This window comes from Alligator mississippiensis, chromosome 3 (assembly GCF_030867095.1).
Source record: "Alligator mississippiensis isolate rAllMis1 chromosome 3, rAllMis1, whole genome shotgun sequence".
Lineage (NCBI taxonomy): Eukaryota > Metazoa > Chordata > Crocodylia > Alligatoridae > Alligator > Alligator mississippiensis.
Window position 1 is genome coordinate 97,047,773 of NC_081826.1, and position 24,728 is coordinate 97,072,500.

The 24,728-nt window shown below is 43.3% G+C and overlaps 1 protein-coding gene across 1 annotated transcript in view; it reads left to right on the forward strand.

Moving 5' to 3' along the window:
- The first annotated feature begins 651 nt into the window (after positions 1 to 651).
- Positions 652 to 24,728, forward strand: part of GNAL (G protein subunit alpha L) — a 330,318-nt gene continuing 306,241 nt past the window's right edge. The window contains exon 1 of the mRNA XM_059724253.1: positions 652 to 1,313. Within this exon, the coding sequence (XP_059580236.1) occupies positions 827 to 1,313 (487 nt within the window). The 5' untranslated portion in view covers positions 652 to 826. The remainder of the gene's footprint in view (positions 1,314 to 24,728) is intronic.

The window sequence follows — 24,728 nt, forward strand, 5'->3', positions numbered from 1 at the left end:
TGCACTGCCAATCTCTGGGGGTACATGTGCACCTGCATGCACCCCCTACACATCAGGGGCGCTCTTAGGATTGGTCCTGGTTTTTGGGTGCCTGGCAGGGTTTGATCTACGAATATGTGGCAGGCAGGATGGCCATCATAGGGGACATTCCGGTTTTCTGCTACTCTGTCCTCTATCGATAGGAAACCCGACACCTTTATGTCCTCTTCAAGAGAAAAATAGAGGACATGAAGGCATCCGGTTTCGTATCGATAGAGGACAACCAGCCTGTCCTCGATGACGGCCACCCTAGTTGCAGGCCGTGCCACTGAAGAGCCGACAGCGTGCAAAAGCAGAGGGCAGGTGCGTGCGTGAGGGGAAAAGACTGTGGGGGCGGGGGTTAAGGAGCCGGCTGACAGCAGGGCACCTGGGGTGGGGGAGAAGTCTGCGTGCCATAGAGAGGACGGGGCAGATGTAAAGGTGCGCTCATGGCTGCGGGCCTGCGAGGCGCCCGCCTGTGTGAGGAGGGGCCGGGGCCTGGCGGGGAGCGCGAGGGAGGCCCCCGCCGTGCGTGCGTGCGAGGCTGCCGCGGCTCCACCGTGCTGCGTGCGGGGGGCGGGCTTAGCGCTCCCGCCCCGCCCCGCCCCGCCCGCTGCTGCCTGCTGGCGCGGGGGCCGGCGCTGCTGGCTGTGAGGCGGCCCCGGCCCGCGGCAGGTGATCGCGGCGCCGAGGACCATGCGAGATGGACCGGCGGGGCGCTGAGGGGCTGGGCGGCGCCCCGCGACACCGGCCCGGGGCCCGCGGGCAGCGCTGAGGCCGGCCGAGCCCAGCCGAGCCGAGCCGAGCCATGGGGCTGTGCTACAGCCTGCGCCCGCGCCTCTTCGGCGAGCCCGGCGGGGGCAGCGGCTGCAGCGGCGCCGCCGCCTCGGAGCCCGAGCCGCCCGCCGAGCACGCGGCCGCCCCGCCGCCCGGGCCCCCGCGCGGGGCGGGCGGCGACAAGCCGGCCGGAGAGGCGGACGGGCCGCCGCTCCTACTGCTGCTGCAGAACGGCGGCGGGGCGGCCCCCGAGCCGCCGCCGCCCGCCAAGGCGCCTGCTCCGACTCCGGCGCCCGCTCCGGCTCCGGCTCCGGCTCCTGCGGGGGGCGGGAAGCCGGGCCGCCAGGGGGGGCCGCCGCCCGCCGCTGCCACCGCCGCGCTGCAGAGACCCTGGGAGAAGCTGCGGCTGGAGGAGCGCGAGGCGGAGAAGGAAGCGAGGAAAGTGAGCAAGAGCATCGACCGCGCGCTCAAGGAGCAGAAGCGGGAGTACAAGCAGACGCACCGCCTGCTGCTGCTCGGTATGGGCCTGCGCGTGTGCGTGTGTGTCTGCGTGTGTGCCCGGGCGGCAGGTGCCCGGCGGGCCCCTGCTGCCCCTTTGTCTCCTTTCCCATCTGGGGCCCTGCTTGGCCAGCTGCCACTGCTACAGCTGGGTTCCCACCTTCCTCTCTCCTCGCTTGGTGGTGGGGTCCGGTCCTAGAAAGGTGGGTGTGGGGGAGTGGCTGTGCCCTACCTGCCAGGGATGCGCCCCAGGCTGAGCTGTGCTTGTCTGACCAAAAAGCCAACTGCATGTGTCTTCCATGTCTTTGTGGTGTGCGCGCGTGTCTCGTGTGCATGCATGCCTTGCGCGTGGGCATGTCTTGCATGGTGGGCACATGAGGCATGCATGCACAGGTGGCATGCACACTGCGTGCGTGCATGCGTGCGTGGCATGTCTTGTGTGGTGGGTGCGTGCCGCGTGCACGCGCAGGTGTCATGCGCGCCTTGCGTGCTGTGTGTGCGTGGCTTGTGTGCATGCATGTTTTGCGTGGTGGTCGTGCATGCATCTTGTGTGCACGCGCGTGTGTGTCTGCGCACATGTGTATGTCTGTGTGTGAGCTGGGTACGGCTGCCTCCTGGTTCCTGCCTACAGACACTGATGGCTCTGGGCAGGGGCAGCAGGAGCTGGTGAAGTGGGCTGGCTGCCCAGCTGCACAGAAATAATGATCTCCTTGGAGGGAGGTGGAGTGAGGCTGAGGAAACAGAGGAGGATGGGTATGTACAGCCTTTGCCTACCGCACACCCTGTTTGTTCCAAGGACAGCGCCTCAACTGCCTGCTCTAAAAGATGTCACTAGAGGATGTCTGGCTGGGCTTGTGTGTGTGTGCATTTCCCATGAAATACTACGCGGTTTGTCATTGCTCTTTCTAAGCATTAGTTAATAGGCTTCTCTAGAGGATTTATCCTCCCCAGTACACTTACAGTATGAAAACCACAGAGGTATCTAATACAGGCATCTCATTTCCTGCAGGAAACGGAACAGTCATGCTGCAGGCGCTTTTGTTTTTTTAATGGCCTGGGGAAGGGATTTACTGGGCTTCCTAGGAGATTTATGGTCATGCTTTTTGGTACAGGAATGTGTTGAATGCTAGGGCTGGGATGGAATTATTTATTTATAAAGCTGTAGTTTAATGTCATTTTAGGTTCTTCGTTAATTTTTGGAGGGGTGGGGAGCAAACAATGAAATGTGGCAGTGTCCAAGATGCTTCCTTATGTTAAGGTCTGGGTGATGTTTGCCAGAACTGTACGCTCAAATTCTAAAGTAAACCATAGCTTTTATTACTGCCTGGAAGCTTGTGGCATACACAGCGCAGCGCAGGTGGTCATTTGAGGAGGAATTCCTACTGTTTGGAATTCAGTAAGTCCTATAAATGTGTGTGTGTGATTTGTAACATGCTTCATCTGTCCCATTTCAACACAAACTTACTAAAAAAAAAATTATACTCTATTAAAATGAGTTGATTTCCTCCTCCCCCACCCCAACTGTAAAACTTGTGGTAATGCTAATATGGACAGAAGAAGCAAAGCTGTAGTTTTTCGTGGAAGAGCAGTGTAGTTGTTTTGAATACCAGGCTGTTCTGTTGATAGACTGATATTGTATATTGTGTCTATAATGGTGGTTTTCAACCTGTGGTCTCGAGACCCCTAGAGGTCTGCAGACTGTCTAAGTGGTCCACAAAAGATGACTATGATTAATCGAAAGTATGTGAATACCCACACTTACAATTCAAAGGTGTCCGCACCTTCATTCGAAATTTTTTAGGGGTCCTCAAATGAAAAAAGGTTGAAAACCACTGGTCTGTAACATAGTTGCAGAATATAAACAGGTGTTTGATAGCATACAAGTTTTGGCTTTAGCATACAACTCATCTCCCCCTCCCCCTTCAAGGCAGACCAAAAGAATACAACTGTTTTGACAGCATTTTCAATTTGTCACATCAAAGATCTGAGCAGTCTAGCTCTCCTAGAGCATTTATACACATACCTTTCTGTCCCGCAACATGCTGGAGATCTGCCACTTCGGAGCAGACTCTATTAATTAATTCTGTTCCGCACGTAAGCTGATGCACACTGCACTGTGCCGTGTGCAGTTGTACAAGTGGCAAAATGCATGTCAGCACGCAGAAAATGAAGGTGGTGTGCTTTTGAACTAAAGCACCTGCAAGTGCCACCATGTTCTTTGTGTTGATGCGCATTTTACCACGTATACAACTGCAGGCATCACAGCACCAGGTGCTTTTCAAATCTGTGGTGCTTACATGTGTAAAAAAGCCCCTAGTTCTTATATTAGGGAAGAAGGAGTGGTGTGTTGTGTTAGTCCTTCCCAGGCTGGGACTTAAGTTGTGCATGTAAGTTGCTCTGCTGTATTCGGTGGGGACACCTTGCAGAAAGCGAAGTTAAGCACACACATAAGTCTTTAGGCTTTGGACATAAGAAATAGGCATTGACAGCTCCTTCACCTGGGAGCAAGGAGAGCTGCTTTGTGTTGTTATCATAAGTCAGGCTCTGGAGAAATGAGTGAAGTGAGAGTGTTTTGTTTCTAACTATAATAACTGGAAAACCCTTCACCTTTCCTTTTTTTATAAAAATACAACTCTTGTACATCATTCAGTAGAAATGAAAGAGAACAACTACAATTTATTCTGAATCAAAGATAAAAAAAATAGGATGTATGTTTTTGTGTGGATAGGAAATTCCTTCATAAAAGGGACACTGTCAACTTGAAATTCCTTCATAAAAGGGACACTGTCAACTGCCCAATTTTAGAAAATTGTTTTAAAAATATGTCTAGCTGTATTCATGGCCTGAAGTCCTCCTATATTTTTTTCATTCACTTTTTCCCATTTTTTCTTGTTCAAAAATCAACACAAAGGAAAATAACTAGATTCAAAATACTCTTACAAAGGAAACAGAACAGAGGAATAGCTTTCCTTCTACCTTGGTAGTTCTAAACAAATGTAAAGAAATGCTATTTTAACACTAATTCCCCATTTCTGTAATGAGCTTTATGCAGCTGAATCTCTGCTTCTGTGTAGTCTCGTTTATTTTTTCTAATATGAATGGCTCCATTATTGTGCAGGGGATCACCAGCATGGATCCATCTGCAGGACTGGGTCTTTAATTAATTGCTTTTTAAAGGTGTTTGGTATAGTATGAACGAAAAACTCCGTTTTGCGTAATCAAAACTTATTACATTAACTAAACTGGTCTGCGTGTGTGGCAGGGGTTGGAATGTGAGTGTGTGTGTTTGTTTGTTTGCTTGTTTTTAACAGTGCTTCGTGTAAGGGTTGATACGGTATGTTTAATTCTTTTCCATATATCTTAATCGTCCAGCTGCATTTCATGCAATAAAATACTTATTTCATGTGAATCAAAATACGTCAGCTGCTTTTGTTGTTGTTCATGTAAATGAATTTCTAAAAGTCATGAATCTGCATAAAAGTCTGCAAAAATCTGCACAAAAAATGTCATTCTTATAAGTACTTGCAGAATGTCACTTAGATGTTTGCAAATGGTTCTTCTACAACTTTTATCACATGAAAAAAATGTAATGTAAGATTTTCATTACACCATAGGACACCTTGAGCTCTCCAGCAGATGAATCGAAAAAAATGGGGTAGACTTGTAATGACTGAATTTGAAATTGTGATGCCTTTTTTGAGGTAGTGGCTTGTGAGAGGGGGTTACTTTAAATTTCTGGCAAGTCTTGTGATCTTGCTATTTGATAATTGCTAAAAACAATTTTAAATAATTTGCTTTGCAGCCAGACTTAATAATGTTGCTCAGCCTTTTCTCAGGCTCTTAATCTTCACATTGTTTATGGTGTTGGAAGTAGATGAATAAACTTTTTTACCTATAATTTTTGTCAAGCTCAATTTGAATAGAAACTGGAATTCTGTTAAAAATGCACAGAGTCATCATTTTAAAATTTTTCACTTTATTTTAGGAAGTGTCCTGAAAACAGCCTTCTTTTCTTTATCAAAACACATCTTGTACTTTTTAAACTGCCCATTTCCTTTTTCCTCTTCTATTTCCTTTTTCCTCTTCCGTTTCCGTTTCCTTCATTGAGAATTGTCTGTAGTTAGTACTTCAGTTGTTGTTTCAAAGTGCCACACTTTTAATACTTTTAATAGTATTCAGCACTTGAAGGTGCACTTAAGACCTGGCTCCAGATACTTCAGGTTTTTAAAATGTAATGGATCACCCCCAGGCATGTACATTTTCCCAGTCTATGAATTAAAACCAAGCTTTTCCTCATGGTTTAAACTGTAGTAGCCAATTTTCAAACAGTTATTCCAAATGGAGAATAGAGACCCTTGATTGACCCTTGTTCAGCTTTCTAAACTGAAACCAAAAGTAGTTGAAGTAAAAACTTTTTCTGAATAACAGGAACTAAGCCACATGCGGATGTTCAGTTTCTACTGGGAGAATCGCAGCTCTCCCAGTAGAAACTATGTACAGATGTTTTATCTTTTTCTCTTAAAGCAAAAATGGCTGTTCTGTGAGGAAAAATAATATGACTACAGCCAGGTAGAAATTATTCCAGGGAGAGTTTATCTGAGGGGAATAAACCACCTATATGGCTTACGCTTCCCAGAAACCAGGTGGAGTGAAGCTGTGGGGAAAAGCTTCCGTGTTCCAGAGACCAAAATCACCCTGGTCTGTGCTATGGCAGTTTCCATAGACTGGGAGGGGAAGCTGCTCTTTACCTACTACTTACCCTGAGGATTCAAGTGAGAAGCAGGTAGGAGGCTCATGGTGCTGCTCCTCTGCTTGGCTCCTGGGCACCAGGAGGGAGTAGTGCCATACACCTTTATCTGCTTCTCACTTTGAAGTCCTTTTTGCAAGAAGCAGGCAGAAGGCTTTGTCCTGCTGCTCTAGTACCCCCAGGGACAGGAGGACTGGAGCAGCCCATCCTTTTCCCAGACCAGGATCACTTCAGTCTCAGGAAGGCACAAGGGGTAGGGGAGAAGGAGCAGTTGCAGACTGATCATCTGTGCTGCTCCTTCCCCTGGAATCATTTCTAGGGGTGGAAATTTTCTGCTGCTGGAACTGAATGTTTTGTATGTGGCCTGAAAGCACTGGAAATAGTCTCTCTATTGAAAAGACTGAAAATAATGGGTGTCTGTACGTGTGCTCCAGGGTGGGGGCCCGTTTTAATTAGAGCAGCTCTTGAGAGCCACTCGAACTAAAATGGCCACAGTGCCTCATTTATTCAGTGTCCTGTGTTTCAAAATGGCAGGGGCGCTTTAACTAAAGCTTGTTCGACAAGCTTTAGTTTAAAGCACCCCTGCCACCATTCCGAAGCGTGGGAATGCTGATATACGAGACGCTGCAGCGTTCTGATTAAAACGCTCCAGTAGATATGATTGAGTCTGCTCTGATGCGTTCTAATCGGAGCATGTCGGAGTACGTATAAAAGTGCCCAGTGTGGTTACTCATTTAAACTTTTGATGTCCATATAAGATTTCATATGTTTTCCCTTGATTCTATAGTTAAGCAAACTGCCACCACCGTATATAGCTCATTTAAAAGTTGAAGATTCATTGATGAAGTTTCTTTAAATAATTTTTTTAAAGACTTATTTTTAAAGGCAGGCATTAGAATTAAATCATTTCTTTTTAAAGTCTTCTTTTAATCTACCGTTGCTGCAGTGCAAGTCTGGGTATGTGTATGCATCAATAAACCCCAAATTGCCTCATCTAGCATATTGTTTTAAAATCTTCTCTTTGACTGTTCTTGTGCTTGATTAGTAGAGCATCCTGTCTGTTGAATGTCATTTGTACACTTGTAGTAAAGTATTGCAAACCCAACAACTTGTCAGTGAATAAATTAATTTATTGTTGTTGAGATGATAGATTTATTGCACAAAGGAAGATAAAGCCTAGGCCTGCATGTGCAGCTGGCGAGGATAGACATGTTTGGGCCTTGCAATTTAAATAAATATTTGACAGTGCTGACTGTTGAGTAACCAAATCCTTCCTATTGCTCTGACACATTCCTAAATACTGTGCTGTTTTACTGTTTTTGCATAGCGCTTGGCTTGTAGGAGAAGAAATGATCTGTGCATGAATAAGCTTATACACCCTAGCTTGAGGAGACAAAAAGTGGTCATGGTAATAATAGACGGGGGGGGGGTTCTTCTTTTTTAAAAGATTTTAGCTCTTTTCTGTTTGTTCATAGCCCTGCGTAGTAATTTCCTAATGTCCAAGTAATAAATTCCAGTGAATAATACTACTTTATATAAGAATTAGTTGTGCTAGTGCACTTCATTTTGTGTTATCTTTTAATAATGAAGATTTGTAAGGTGAATGAACTTAAAATATTCTAGGGGTGCACTGATAGAGATTTTGGGGGCTGATACTGATGGCCGATATTTAAGGAAACATATTGGCCGATACTGATCTGATTTCCGATACAGCTCCCTCCAGCTGGTAAGTCCAGTGTGGTGGGAAGGAAGGGGGGGGGGGGCAGACCAACAGCCCCTGCAGTGAGGGAGTGGGTGGGGGTAGATGCTGCCCAGGCAGGGCAGGGACTGGAGCTGTGGCTCATGGAGGGGGAGGCAACGCCCACTGCTGCTTGCACCCTAGGAGGGCATGTGCCCCTTGGATCTGTGTGGAGCAAGAGGGCTGCATGGGGCTGTTTTCAGTGGGGACTGGGCTTGGCCTGGGCACAGGCGGCACTTGGAGGATGCTGCATCCACCCCCTAAATTTCGCCTCCGCTCCCACCGCCAGCTGCACAGCACAGCCCCAGCTCAACGCCTTGCCTCCACCCATGTACCAGGAAGAGCAGGTGCTGCGCCAGGCAGCTGGGAGTGGAGCGGTGGCGAAATTTGGGGTGGATTCAGCATCCTCTCAGCACCACCAGCGCCTGCTCCAAGCCTAGCCCCCGCCGACAAGAGCCCTGTGCAGGCCCTGCTGTAGCCCACCCCGCCCTGTGCAAATCTGGGGGCACATACCCCCTCCCCCCCTGGGGTGCAAGCAGCAGCAGGAGCCATTTTCCCCCTCACCACCACCCATGAGCCGAGGCTCTGTCCCGCCTGGGCAGCCCCTGCCCCCTCCCTCGCCACAGGGGCCTTTGGTCTGCCCCTTCCTTGCCCCCACCCATGCCCTTTCCCTCCCCTCTCCCCTTCTACCACACTGGACTTACCAGCTGGAGGTAGCTCTCCAAGCTGCTGGCTCTGCTCCTCACTGCCTGAGCACTGCACTGGAGGTGTGCACAGCACAGGTATTTATAAGCCAAATTATTGGCCCCATCAGGCCGATATCCGATACAGCCAGTTTTCTTTATATCGGTACCGATCCGATACTGGACTGATGCATCGGTGCACCTCTAAAATATTCGTGGGGATCTATGAAAGGCAAACTTACTTCACTCCTAATTCTTACAGATTGGTGAAAAATAAATCAGGAGGTGAGCTCCATTGGTCTAAGAAGACTTTTCTTAAACTCTTTTTTTCCTATATCATAATGGTTCTTGTGTCATTTTATCTGTATATGTGTCTGTATCTTTTCAAAAAATTACAGGGGTAATACTTTATTTTAATGTTCTTTCACTATGGCATTGCATATCACAAAAAAGAAATAACACTTGAGGGGGCTTTCCTTACATTTATCATGCTTCCCTGACATAATATAAAAACATACTTACGCAGTTACACATGTACTTTGAGGGCAGTTGGCTCTTGAGATATAATCACTGTGGCTAGTTTGTGGGAAGAGGCCATATATATATATATATATATATATATGCACATGCAACTTTTTTTTAACCAGGATACACTTAGGTTTCAGTTTGTGCTGTCCTTCAGTAATTAAGTACCTGCAACTGAAAAATTGCATGCATCTAGTGGCTGATATAAGGAAGGAAAGAGATCTCTTTGGAACCTCCTGACTGCAATAGAAAACTCTCCCCTTATTTATTTTTGTTTCCTTTTTCTCTTAACCTTATTTTGGTATATGCTATTCCTGTGAATATTCTATTGATTGTCTACCTCTACTGCTGGCTGCAGAATGACATTGAAATTGTTCCCTTCAATGGTTCTGCAGTAGCAGTGTAATGTGACAGTTTTGAACTTCATTCTTCTGATGTTCAGGAAGCCCTAAATAGGTTAAAATACAGGCTCTTGAGCTGTTTGCAAACAGTTCAAATTATCATTGCATCACTTCACATTTAGAAGCTTGATTTGCACCACTCTGAATAAGCAAACAAGTTCTATACAGATATTCACATTTCTTGCCGTAGCATGTTTCCCAGAACTATGCACGTTGAGTCCACTTTACACTGTAAGTAAAAGCAGGGGAAGATCCAGGGGGGTGCAGTGGCTAGTAACACCTCACTTCAGAAGTGTAGTTCACCTGCTGGTGTCTCCTGTTCCCCATATCCTTGGACGTCTAGGCCCCCTGCAGACTCTGAGGCACAACTGGAACCCCAGGATGACTTATGACACCCAGGGGAACCAAGCAGGTAGTGGACAAAGGAGGTGAGATCCACCTGCTGCCCAAGATGATCTGGAGAGGAGGAGGAGGAAATGGGAGGGGAGGGAAAGTGCCCATACTTGAAGGGAGGGGGTGCGGAGAGCTGGTGGAAAAGAAAGTCTAACTCCCTTTGGGGACTTGAAGTCCCCAGTAGCTACTGCTCTGGCACAGTTGGGGGTGTGGGGGGGGGAGGGGAGGTATCAGCCACCTCTGTGCTACTAGTACCCCCCTCCCTTTAAAATTCTTAGATCCACCTATGCACAGAATGGATGTTACTCAACTAGGGCCACATCTACCACTAGTGGCATGGCTTAGATCTGTTCTTCATCTAATAGAGTGAATGTATTTACTTAACTTTTGTTTTTGTTAAAGAGAAAAAACAAACCAGGAAGCTATTTTTGAGAAACAATCTAGCTCTTTAGCAAATGCAGCTTACAATTTTGAGTTTCATGTCCCTTGCATGTGTTTTATTTTGTGGGGGGTTTTTTGTTTTTGTTTGGGTTTTTTTTGGTTTTTTTGAAGACTTACTGGGTGCGTCCTCATGAGACTACTGTGCAGTGGCATCTGAAAAAACTGTGGGGACAGTACTGCACAGTAATAACTGGGCAGTCCACCACTCATGTAGACATGGGCATTGTGGGTTAAGTATTGAAATACTTTCTTCATTTGAAAGAGGGGTAATGCCAGGCATTATATATTAAGTCTGTGAACAGAAGCCCTCATCTAATTAAATGTACAGCTCCTTGACCCAAAATTGTTAGAATCCTCTGTGGTTCTCTTTTTTTTTTTTTGTTTGATTGCACATTTCTAGATTTAAGTCAGTAAGAGGTCTGCCTGCTTTCACTTCAATAATAGTTAAGAATTGGGGATAATTTCCACCCCCCCACCCCCTTATTTCTTGATATACATACATTCATGTACTTTTCAGAATTTGTTTGAAGCACTACAGTGAACGTTGAAAGGTACAAGAACATTGTTGCCTTGTAGATAGACTGCTAGTAGTTAATATATTCTTTTTCAGAGTTGCCACATGATATGTTATACTTGTTATTACTTTTCCTTTTCACTGCTTGCTTTTGCATGTAAGACAAGGTGAAAAGTTCAAGGGACTAAAAATACTTGACTTTTGTTGTTTAGGCTATCTGTTTATTGTAGCTTATTAAAGGAGGGATAAATTTTCCTCAGGAGTAGAATCAGAATGAAGGGGCGGTATTAAATATATTCTGTTTGTTTTGAGCTCAGTGAATCACTTTGTCGGTCTGTTTGTGTGATATTTAGTCTTTGCAAGCAAAGCATTAAAAGAGAAGAAACCTGTCTTGGAATATGGTAACATTAAGGCACACCATTAGCTGTCCTCCAGAATAAATGTTAGATAAGATCACTGGGTTTTTGGTTGTAGCCATATTGGTCTAAGGACATAGGCAGGCAAGGTTCTTTTGGTAGTTGTGATATCTCCTTTAGACCAACTGAGTAGTTGGAAAAAAGTTCTTTGCAAGCTTTCAGGTGCAATCACCCTTCTTCAGGCATAGGGAGTCTCTGCTGTTCTGAGGCTACAAGGAATAAGATACATTTCTTATGTTTTGAGACTCCAAAATAAGATCATGGCAGGAAAAGTTCTTTGGGTAATGTGATATGTTTTATTAGTCCAACTAAATAGTTGGGGAAAAGTCCTTTGCTAGCTTTTGGGCACAAACACCCTTCTTCAGGCTATGGGAGACTCTGCTGATGTTATGAGTTCTCCAAGGTAGAAAAGATCACGTGGAAATAAGATCACACGGAGGCCAAACTTAATGAGTTACTATTTTGTAATTTAGTACTTTTCATGCTATGCTATAGTAATGGTCAAAGAGACTGTCCATGTAAACTTTACCCAGGTTCTTTCTGGTCAGTGTACCCTCCAGCTAATGTTTTGAAACTTTTTTTCATTCTAAGTCACCCCCCCCTCCCCCCAGCCTGATGTCTTGCTGATTTAGTGAGAGAACAGTGAAACAGGCTTCTGTGCAATTGTTAAATGCATAAAGTAAGCAAAAGGGAAAATGTTTTTCTTTTGCTAACTTACATGGTCATGCATTTAACTAGAGGGTAAATTGATCACAATTTACCACACAGGCTGGCCTGCAACACTTACTTACATGAATGCTCTGACTCTTGGGTAAGTGGAAGCCTTGTTAAGTTAGTGCATGTTGGCTTCCATTTAGCAGGGAGTCCAGGCATGCATATAGGCTGCTGGTCAGCAGCAGTTCCTAGCAGCAAATACTGTAGCTTGCATCTGAGGTAGGCTAGTGCTAGGGCCTGGCGACTGCCACTGCTTCTTCCAGCTGCACTGTGGGTGATTTCCCCCTACCCCCACCATCTCCAGCTCTGTGGGCTGGATCTGGTTTGCCGGTGGTTGGTTGCCAACCCCTGTGGAGCAAAGCTGATTCAGTAAATTGCAGTAAACTCACCCCAGAGTCAGCTGTGCACAAACAATAATAGAACCTTACATGCTGATTAGAATTATGGGAAAAATGTTTTCTTTTAAGGCAATGGTATTCTTTCAAGAAGGAAATTGATTTTGGGAAGTTAATTCAAGATAATTGTCTACTCATTCCAATGCCTGAGGAATGACTGATTTCCTTTATAGAATCTTAGAAAACTAGGGCTGGAACAGACCTTAGGAGGTCATCTAGTCCAGCCCTTGCTCAAGGCAGGGTCATCCCTGACTAAAACATTCCAGACAAGTGTTTGTGTAACCTTTTCTTAAAATATTCCAAGGAGGGAGATTCTGCAGCTCTCTAGATATGCTCATAGTGATAAAGTTCTTCGTAATGTCCAACCTAAATTTACCTTTTGCAATTTGAAATTATTGTTTGTTGTCCCACCCCCTGTGGCCACAAAGAATAGTCTACTGTCACTCTTTATACCCTTCAGGTATTTGAAGACTATTATCAAGTCCCCCAACTCGAGGAAGGCCACTTTGTACCTGAAAGCTTGTTTAACATGTCTCCCAACTATACAGTTGGTCCAATAAAAGATATCACCAAAAAAAAAAACCCTTGCTTCAAATACCCACTTAGTATTCTCTTCTTCAAACCTCACCAAGCATGAACAGAATGGAAGAATTGCATCACTTACCAGGTGCGTCACTTGCTAGTTAACACAACCCTCACTGTTGTACTGATTTACAACAAGGGTATGCTGTGAATGCCTGTTCAGCTTCACGTTCACTATAACTTCCATGTTTGTTTTTTCCTGCAGTACAAGAGCCTAGTCTATCACTCCTAAGTCTTTCCCCATCCATCCAACTGAGAGCTGACTTTATTTGTGAAGACAGCAGTAAAAAAGACCTTCAGTACCCCATCCTTCTCTGCATCATGTACTATAAGATTGTCCTTTGCTCAGTAAGGGAAATACACTTTTCTTGGTCTTCCTCTAACTTCTGACATACTTGTGGAATCCTTTTTTTGTTGCTTTTTATGTCCTTTGCTAATTTCACCTCAGTTCATGATATGGCCTTCCTGATTTATTTTTTCCCCTTCCCTGCAAGCCTGTGAAATTCTTTTACTCAGCCCTAGTAATATGGCCAATGTTCCACTTCTTGTAATAACTAATGGAGCTGATTAGTTAACAGAACTGAGGAAACTGGTGGAATAATTTTTGGAGCTTATTCCTTGTTTTATCACTCCATTAATTCCATTGTGTTGTAACCCAGCCACATATTAAGACATAATTAACTGGTTAATTATCTCTTATATGTAATGTGTGGCAGGGGCATTTAATAGAAGAACACCACTTCCTGCTTCCCCCTTCCTCCCTCACCTACCCCCAGCTAGCCTTCCCAAACAAGTTGCATCCACCCATGACAAGACTTCAGTTGTGAACTATGCCACCAAGTATCCGCTATCCGAATTAAATCATATCATCCTGATTACATGATTGTACTAGGACTTCAGATTCTTTGTATGATCCCTACGCTTCTCACGTTAGTATATAAACATTTTAGGTACGCAGAGCTATTTTTGCATGTTTTTGCAGGTGGCCCAGTTATTTTACAGAATTTATAGATATGTGTTTTTAGCCTGGTTATTTACAGAGTATCCATAAATTTACAGAGAAGGGAGCAGGGACCTGCCACTGCTCTAAGGTGCTGCCCTGTCCTGCCTTCTTCCTGGCTGCCGATTAACGTGGGTAACTACCTCTCTCATTTTAGTTGTTAGGGTAACTTTCTTTAGTTTTTAAGGCTAAGTTTTCAAACTTCATCTCACTACTATATTGCTCTTGCCTAGACTGCCTCCAGTCATTTACCATTCTTTTTAAGGTGAGCTGAACAAAATCTTTCCGTAATGATCTCGTCAGAAGTAGCATCAGCTTGCAGAATGGGGGTACTCTATCCTGGAAGTATGGCCTGAATTGTATTTCCTAGGTTTGAGCTTGAAATTGGCTTTATTTAAAAAACAAAACAAAAACAAAACATGCTCGACTGTTTTGACATCAAGTAATTTCCTCCATAAAATGGCCTCGTTCTTTTTGTGATCTACAGTGACTTAGAGTGTTGGGTAGATTACTTGCATGTAATGGCATTGGGCTTAGATCCAATCCCTGCAGAGATTCAGTATTCCCACTAGTAGATGATTTACAATGAACTAGAACCTAGTAGTTAGCTATTTCTTAATCCATTTCATATATACTATATTTATTTATTTATTTGTTTTGTCAAATGACTTGATGCTACCTGACCTTTTCTTCTAAAACAGAAAAAAAAAGTGGAGAAGGAAGTAGCAAATAGATCTTATGTCAAAATAATTAACTTTTATCAACCAAACATCATGATGTCAAAGAATATAGGTTGATTTAATAAAACCATGATGACTGGCATTAATATATTCTTTTACTTATTTGAATCTAGTATTCATTGTTCTTCTGTTTTGCTATCACTGTCAGGTTAATAACTAGCTTTATAATTATGCATGGTTTACTCTTTTTAAGCACTGACACAATATTGCATTCCTGGAAATTTTTGAGAGAGCCATCATCTTCCAGAATTTATTTAAAAAAAAATATCAGTGGTTCACAGAACTTCTTGGTCATCTCCTCAAACCTTTTGGTGTAAAAAATGCTGCTGTCTAAAAATATATAATATGTATAGTATTTGCTGTTTAGTTTCCCCATTAATTGATGTTGGAATAAATGGTATTTCATCATCACTTGATATGACTAAATCATCCAACTTTTTTTCTAAAATATAAAATGCTACTGCTTTTCCTTCACACTGTAATTGGCATATGCCAATCTCCGTCTAGTAATGGATCATAATAGCTCTACTGTACTTCTCAGTTAAGTTGGTTAACTTTCAAAATAGAGATGACAACTCTAGGTCCCATTTAATTTAACTTTGTTGTCTGTGAAAATGCCTTTTATCACTTTGTCCTCCTTGAAAATATTTTCTCTCTTTCTAAAGAGTAGAGTAGTACCCATCATACTGACTTAATCAAATGCAGACTTCAGGTACAAATCAATTACTTGTTAGACTAGTTGGAATCTTGTCACAAACATACATGTCTGTGCTTTAAAGGCTTTTGACAGGTGTTATTTTTATAGTTCTACAAAGTTTGTATCACTACATAGTAGAAAGCTAAATGGGCAGGCACGTAGGCACAGCTACCTCACTGGAGGGTGACATACTTAAGAATTTGGTGGAAGTTCTTGGAATTTGCTTAAAAAGAATCATTGCCTTTGCCTGCCTCCAGACCAGAGAGCTTGAGAAACTTCATTGAGTACTGAATTAGGGTGCAAGTTCTACCAGAAAGACCCATCAGAGACTGAGAGGAAGAGATGAAAAACGCACAAACAGAGAAGCAGGGCTAGAAGGAACCTCCATAGATCATCTAGTCCAATACCCCGCCTGAGGCAGGATCATCCCTATCTAAACCATCCTATATAAATCCATTGTCTAACCTGGTAGCAAAACTGCAGTCAACCCTAACACAACCACAAGACACAACACCCTAACCTGCCACAGAGTAAAGCAGGGGGACCACAGTAAGTAACAGCCTGCTGCTGCAAAGGTTGTTAAAATAAGCTTGAGAGATCCAAGAGGGCCACGGCAACCACTACAAAGGAAGGCAAGCCCCTACAATCTATACCAATCTGATAATGGGGTAAAACTCCTTCCTAACCCTAACTGTAGTGATCAGTCTAATCCTGAGCAGAGGAAACTCTCTACCCAGGAACCTCCGGCTTTAAATTCCAGTGAGAGCCTTAACTTCTCCAAGACAAAATCCCCAACATCGGCTGCAGCAACACCCAGCCCCCAAGGAAGGTTTTAAAAAAATAAAAGCAATCCCTTCTCTGCTCTACCAAGACTCCCAGATCCTTCTCCATAGTGTTGCCATCCACACAGGTGTCTTTCATGTTGTATTTGTGTTTTTGATTATTCTTCATGAGGTGTAGCACCTTGCACTTAATAGTATTCAACTTCATTCTGTTAGCTCCATCTGAGCTTTCCAGTCTGTCAGGATCTGTCTGAGTTGCACTTCTGTATTCCGTTGTAGCTTCATGTTATCTGCAAACTTGCTCAAGAAGCTCTCAATTCCAGCATCAAAATCATTAATGTGTTGAACAGAACAGGACCCAAGACTTTTCTTTTTGGACACTGACTTGAGCTGCCATGGTGCTCCCTGGTCCCAGGCTGCCCATGCACCCTTTAAAGCAAGAGCACCTTTCTTGTGCTTGTGCTTTTGGTCTGACCATTAGCCTAAAGAAGACAGTAGTCATGGGTCAACAAGTTGACCACCCTCCCGAAGTTAGAATAAATGATGAAAGCTTGGAAGTGGTTGAAAAATTCACTTACTTGGGCTTTACTGTCTCACAAAATCTTGGCTTGGAAGCCAAAATTAATGTTCACATTAGAAAGGCAGGCAACACCATGGCTAAACTTCAAAAGAGAGTTTGGAAAAACAGTGCTTACTCTCTCGACAAAGATGTTCATCTACAGCACTTGCGTACTTAGCTCTCTACTGTACAGCAGTGAAACATGGACTCCTTATGCCAAGGAAGAAAGAAAACTGAACAGTTTCCATCTTTGATGTCTCTGCCGTATCCTGAGCATAGTGTGGCGTGACAAAATTTCCAACTCTGCTGTTCTGGAATGGGCCAAGATACCCAGTATGTTTGTGCTCCTGAGACAGAGACACCTCCGTTGGTTAGGACATGTGAATCATGAGCAATGGCCAAATCCCCAATACTCTACAGCAGGGGTGGGCAAAATGGCCAATCCAGCCAGCAGCCAGACACCATTTCCCAGCACCCCCTACCTGCATGGCTGGGGCCAGTCTCCATGGAGACCCCAGCCGCAACTGTGCTGTGAAAGCTCAAGGCTGGGGTTGCCATGGAAACCAGCCCCAGCCGCACTGGCGGGGCATATGGCAGAGCAGGGCAGGGGGCTGCTCCAGGGCTGCTCCAGAGCTGCTGGGATCTTGCGATGGGGGAAACTTGCTCCGGAGCCAGGGCAAAGCCGCAATCAGCAGCCTGCACGTTCTGGGAAGGGGAGTGCAGGCAGTGGATCACAGCTCTCTCCCTGCTCCAGACCAGGCTGTCACTGCTACAAGGAGCCAGAGCAGAGCCACGATCTGCTGCCTTTGCCCCTGCCCAGAGCATGCAAGCTGTGCGTCACAGCTCTGCCAGGCAACGGAGCTGCTCTGGGATGCAACCAGGACTCTACTGCCTAGAACTTTATTGTCTGCAGGGGTGGGAAGCAGAAAGCCTTTATCAGTTTAACTACCTTGCTAGGGCCCCTTATTTGTGATGGGGACAGGTTCTTGGGGTTGGGAGGGAGGTCTTTGTAGTCTCCTGCTTTGTGGTGGGTGTGTGGTTATGCTTGTAACAGTACACACCTGCCAGTTTCTGGAGATGGTGGGGATGGCGAGGGGGGGGGCTGCAGAACAGGACAGAGCCATTGTACAGTGAGCACTTAAAAAAAAATAGAATGACTGTCAGTCAATTCCATGCCAACTGTGAAGTGAATAAGCCCATTAATTGTTCTCCACTGCAATCCCTAAAAGGTGATGGCTCTGATTAGAATCCTTAGCAGTGTACGTGTGGACAGTTCTGTCCAGGGAGAATTGTGAAATGGTTCTCAATCAGTGACATTCTTGAAATGATGCATCTATTGTGTCTGTCTGCACCTAGATGTAGTAGCACAGTTAACTACAGCTAATCTGATGTAGAAGTACACATGAACAAATGAAGGAGAGGGCAATTAAATGTACAGTAGTGTAAGTGGTGTGTTCACAGATTAGAGAGAGCTGTTTGCTCAATGCAAACAAGCTATTATCTGCTTCCCTATCATGTAGTGGTTACGTACATTGATAGCACTATCCCTCCTACACTGGAATAAACTGCTTGTCTGTTCCAGGTCCTGGTAAAACTTGCATATATGTATTAAATGGGCATAAATTGATTTGTGCCTGGGCTCTTAATTTCTTAAATTGGCAACTCCCACTGGTATAAGAGTTGGCACAGAAATATGCCTTTTAATTATTTCTTTAAATTGTCTAAAATAGTACTTCCCAAACTTTTCCTCAGGATAGCCCAATTTATGGACCCATTTCCTCAGTATGGCCCCTCACTTCCAACGCACAGCCCCAAACCCCCACAACCCCATCCACCAATGCTGTGACCCCATTTGGGGTCGTGACCCACAGTTTGGGAACCTGCTGGTTTAGAACACTGTTTCTCAACCTTCTAAGTAGCAGGTACCCCCTAACTTCTGAAAATTTTAATAAGTACCCCAACACTCAATTTTCCAGGAGATTTTATATTTACAGACTAACGTGCTATTATGTTGGAAGAAGGGCTGTGTATATAAGGCCGTGATATTACAGATGTCTGATCTGGTGCGGGTAGGGTTGCCACCTTTTACAGCAGGGGTGCACAACTCAGGTATGTACCTGGGCTAGAGGTGATGTGGGCCAAACTTAAGAGGGCTGAACCCAGTGCCATGCAAAGCTCGGCACACCAAATGATTACTGGGAAATTTAAATTTTTTGCCATAGTTTTGAGAGGAGGAGGGGACAAGAGAGAGCGGAAAAGAGGATGAGACAGAGACAGTGTTGGGGTACTTGCATATCCCCTGCCTGTGTCTCGCATACCTCCAGGGGTACGCATACCACAAGTTGAGAAACTATGGTCTAGAAGAAGACTGTGATAATACTACAATGTGACTTCTGTTATAAATCATCTTGCACTGAACTTTTTACCTTCTAAGACACTAACCACTGCAGGCCAGATTCAGTGATTTTATTGAAATACTATTTTTGCTTGGCAACTTGTTACACAAATACAATTATTTCATAGGTAACAACTGTCTTATTTTAAACTTTCAGATTATATACCTCCTTTATAAATAGCTTGTGTAATTTGTTTATGCTAGTTGAACATTGAAATTCTTTTACAGTAAATTTATCTTTACATGCAGTTGTAAAGCGTTGAAAGAAATCTTATATGTTTAAATCAGTCTAGAAAAAATGTCTAAATCTCATGAATTCTTTCAGTACAGCTTCTCAAAAGACAATTTGATATTAAAACTGACTTAATCACTTTTTAACTAAGTATTCAGACTGATAAACAAAGACATTCCTTATTCCACCTGAAAATCAGCAATAGATTTATTCAGTTGATCAGCAATCTCAAGTGTGTGCATGTACGTGTGTGTGCGTGTGTATATATGTGTGTGTGTGTGTGTGTGTATACACGTGTGTGTGTATATACGTGTGTACGTATGTGTATATATGTTTATATACGTGTGTGTACGTATGTGTATATATGTGTGTGTACGTATGTGTATATATGTGTATATACGTGTGTGTACGTATGTATATACGTGTGTGTACGTGTGTGTACGTGTGTGTATATATGTGTGTACGTGTGTGTACGTGTGTGTGTACGTGTGTGTGTACGTATGTGTATGTGTGTGTACGTGTGTGTATATATGTGTATACGTGTGTGTGTACGTGTGTGTACGTGTGTGTATATATGTGTATACGTGTGTGTGTACGTGTGTGTACGTGTGTGTACGTATGTGTATATATGTGTGTACGTGTGTGTATACGTGTGTGTACGTATATGTATATGTGTGTACGTGTGTGTATACGTGTGTGTACGTATATGTATATGTGTGTACGTGTGTGTATACGTGTGTACGTATATGTATATGTGTGTACGTGTGTGTATACGTGTGTGTACGTATATGTATATGTGTGTACGTGTGTGTGTACGTGTGTGTATATGTGTGTGTGTGTACGTGTGTGTATATGTGTGTGTGCGAGTGTGTGTACGTGTGTGTATATATGTGTGTACGTGTGTGTGTGTACGTGTGTGTATATGTGTGTGTGCGAGTGTGTGTACGTGTGTGTATATATGTGTGTACGTGTGTGTGTGTACGTGTGTGTATATATGTGTGTACGTGTGTGTGTACGTGTGTGTATATATGTGTGTACGTGTGTGTACGTGTGTGTATATATGTGTGTACGTGTGTGTACGTGTGTGTATATATGTGTGTACGTGTGTGTGTACGTGTGTGTATATATGTGTGTACGTGTGTGTGTACGTGTGTGTATATATGTGTGTACGTGTGTGTGTGTACGTGTGTGTATATATGTGTGTACGTGTGTGTGTGTACGTGTGTGTGTATATATGTGTGTACGTGTGTGTGTACGTGTGTGTATATATGTGTATAAGTGTGTGTGTACGTGTGTGTATATGTGTGTGTACGTGTGTGTGTATATATGTGTGTACGTGTGTGTACGTGTGTGTGTATATATGTGTGTACGTGTGTGTACGTGTGTGTGTATATGTGTATATATGTATATACGTGTGTGTGTACGTGTGTGTATATATGTGTATAAGTGTGTGTGTGTACGTGTGTGTGTATATATGTGTATACGTGTGTGTGTACGTGTGTGTATATATGTGTATAAGTGTGTGTGTGTACGTGTGTGTGTATATATGTGTATACGTGTGTGTGTACGTGTGTGTATATATGTGTATAAGTGTGTGTGTGTACGTGTGTGTGTATATATGTGTATACGTGTGTGTGTACGTGTGTGTATATATGTGTATAAGTGTGTGTGTGTACGTGTGTGTGTATATATGTGTATACGTGTGTGTGTACGTGTGTGTATATATGTGTATAAGTGTGTGTGTGTACGTGTGTGTGTATATATGTGTATACGTGTGTGTGTACGTGTGTGTATATATGTGTATACGTGTGTGTGTGTGTACGTGTGTGTATATATGTGTATACGTGTGTGTGTGTGTACGTGTGTGTGTATATATGTGTATACGTGTGTGTGTACGTGTGTGTGTATATATGTGTATACGTGTGTGTGTACGTGTGTGTATATATGTGTATACGTGTGTGTGTGTACGTGTGTGTGTATATGTGTATACGTGTGTGTGTACGTGTGTGTGTATATGTGTATACGTGTGTGTGTACGTGTGTGTGTATATGTGTATACGTGTGTGTACGTGTGTGTATATATGTGTATACGTGTGTGTGTACGTGTGTGTATATATGTGTATACGTGTGTGTGTGTACGTGTGTGTGTATATATGTGTATACGTGTGTGTGTACGTGTGTGTATATATGTGTATACGTGTGTGTGTGTACGTGTGTGTGTATATATGTGTATACGTGTGTGTGTACGTGTGTGTATATATGTGTATACGTGTGTGTGTGTACGTGTGTGTGTATATGTGTATACGTGTGTGTGTACGTGTGTGTGTATATGTGTATACGTGTGTGTGTGTACGTGTGTGTGTATATATGTGTATACGTGTGTGTGTACGTGTGTGTATATATGTGTATACGTGTGTGTGTGTACGTGTGTGTGTATATATGTGTATACGTGTGTGTACGTGTGTGTGTATATATGTGTATACGTGTGTGTGTACGTGTGTGTATATATGTGTATACGTGTGTGTGTGTACGTGTGTGTGTATATATGTGTATACGTGTGTGTGTATATATGTGTATACGTGTGTGTGTACGTGTGTGTATATATGTGTATACGTGTGTGTGTGTACGTGTGTGTACGTGTGTGTACGTGTGTGTACATATGTGTGTACGTGTGTGTGTACGTGTGTGTACGTGTGTGTACATATGTGTGTACGTGTGTGTGTACGTGTGTGTACGTATATGTATATGTGTGTACGTGTGTGTGTACGTGTGTGTACGTATATGTATATGTGTGTACGTGTGTGTGTACGTGTGTGTATATATGTGTATACGTGTGTGTGTACGTGTGTGTACGTATATGTATATGTGTGTACGTGTGTGTATACGTGTGTGTATACGTGTGTGTACGTATATGTATATGTGTGTACGTGTGTGTACGTGTGTGTACGTGTGTGTATATATGTGTATACGTGTGTGTGTACGTATATGTATATGTGTGTACGTGTGTGTGTACGTGTGTGTACGTATATGTATATGTGTGTACGTGTGTGTGTACGTGTGTGTACGTATATGTATATGTGTGTACGTGTGTGTATACGTGTGTGTACGTGTGTGTGTATGTGTGTGTGTGTACGTGTGTGTATATATGTGTGTGCGAGTGTGTGTACGTGTGTGTATATATGTGTGTGTGTACGTGTGTGTATATATGTGTGTGCGAGTGTGTGTACGTGTGTGTATATATGTGTGTGTGTACGTGTGTGTATATATGTGTATACGTGTGTGTGTACGTGTGTGTATATATGTGTATACGTGTGTGTGTGTACGTGTGTGTGTATATATGTGTATACGTGTGTGTGTGTATACGTGTGTGTGTATATATGTGTGTACGTGTGTGTATATATGTGTATACGTGTGTGTGTACGTGTGTGTGTATATATGTGTATACGTGTGTGTGTACGTGTGTGTGTATATATGTGTATAAGTGTGTGTGTACGTGTGTGTGTATATATGTGTATACGTGTGTGTGTGTATACGTGTGTGTGTATATATGTGTGTACGTGTGTGTATATATGTGTATACGTGTGTGTGTGTGTACGTGTGTGTGTATATATGTGTATACGTGTGTGTGTACGTGTGTGTATATATGTGTATACGTGTGTGTGTGTACGTGTGTGTGTATATATGTGTATACGTGTGTGTACGTGTGTGTGTATATATGTGTATACGTGTGTGTGTGTACGTGTGTGTGTATATATGTGTATACGTGTGTGTGTGTACGTGTGTGTGTATATATGTGTATACGTGTGTGTGTACGTGTGTATATATGTGTGTGTGTGTACGTGTGTATATATGTGTATACGTGTGTGTGTACGTGTGTGTATATATTTGTATACGTGTGTGTGTGTACGTGTGTATATATGTTTATACGTGTGTGTGTGTACGTGTGTATATATGTGTGTACGTGTGTGTGTATATGTGTGTATACGTGTGTGTGTGTGTACGTGTGTGTATATATGTGTATAAGTGTGTGTGTGTGTACGTGTGTGTATATGTGTGTACGTGTGTGTATATATGTGTATAAGTGTGTGTGTGTGTACGTGTGTGTATATGTGTGTACGTGTGTGTATATGTGTGTATAAGTGTGTGTGTGTGTACGTGTGTGTATATGTGTGTACGTGTGTGTATATATGTGTATAAGTGTGTGTACGTGTGTGTATATATGTGTATAAGTGCGTGTGTGTGTACGTGTGTGTATATATGTGTATAAGTGCGTGTGTGTACGTGTGTGTATATATGTGTATAAGTGTGTGTGTACGTGTGTGTGTATATGTGTATACGTGTGTGTGTACGTGTGTGTGTATATGTGTATACGTGTGTGTGTACGTGTGTGTATATATGTGTATAAGTGTCTGTGTGTACGTGTGTGTATATATGTGTATAAGTGTGTGTGTGTGTACGTGTGTGTGTATATGTGTATAAGTGTGAGTGTGTGTACGTGTGTGTGTATATGTGTATAAGTGTGTGTGTGTGTACGTGTGTGTGTATATGTGTATAAGTGTGAGTGTGTGTACGTGTGTGTGTATATGTGTATAAGTGTGTGTGTGTACGTGTGTGTGTATATGTGTATAAGTGTGAGTGTGTGTACGTGTGTGTATATATGTGTATAAGTGTGTGTGTGTACGTGTGTGTGTATATGTGTATAAGTGTGTGTGTGTGTACGTGTGTGTATGTGTGTGTGTATGTGTGTGTGTACGTGTGTGTGTACGTATGTGTACATATGTGTGTACGTGTGTGTGTACGTGTGTACGTGTGTGTGTATGTATGTGTATACGTGTGTGTGTACGTGTGTGTACGTGTGTGTGTACGTGTGTGTACGTGTGTATATATGTGTATACGTGTGTGTGTACGTGTGTGTATATATGTGTATAAGTGTGTGTGTGTACGTGTGTGTGTATATGTGTATGTGTGTGTGTGTACGTGTGTGTGTATATGTGTACGTGTGTGTGTACGTGTGTGTATATGTGTATAAGTGTGTGTGTGTACGTGTGTGTGTATATGTGTATAAGTGTGTGTGTGTACGTGTGTGTGTATATGTGTATAAGTGTGTGTGTGTACGTGTGTGTATATGTGTATAAGTGTGTGTGTGTACGTGTGTGTGTATATGTGTATAAGTGTGTGTGTGTACGTGTGTGTATATGTGTATAAGTGTGTGTGTGTACGTGTGTGTGTATATGTGTATAAGTGTGTGTGTGTACGTGTGTGTATATGTGTATAAGTGTGTGTGTGTACGTGTGTGTGTATATGTGTATAAGTGTGTGTGTGTACATGTGTGTGTATATGTGTATAAGTGTGTGTGTGTACGTGTGTGTGTATATGTGTATAAGTGTGTGTGTGTACATGTGTGTGTATATGTGTATAAGTGTGTGTGTGTACGTGTGTGTATATGTGTATACGTGTGTGTACGTGTGTGTGTATATGTGTA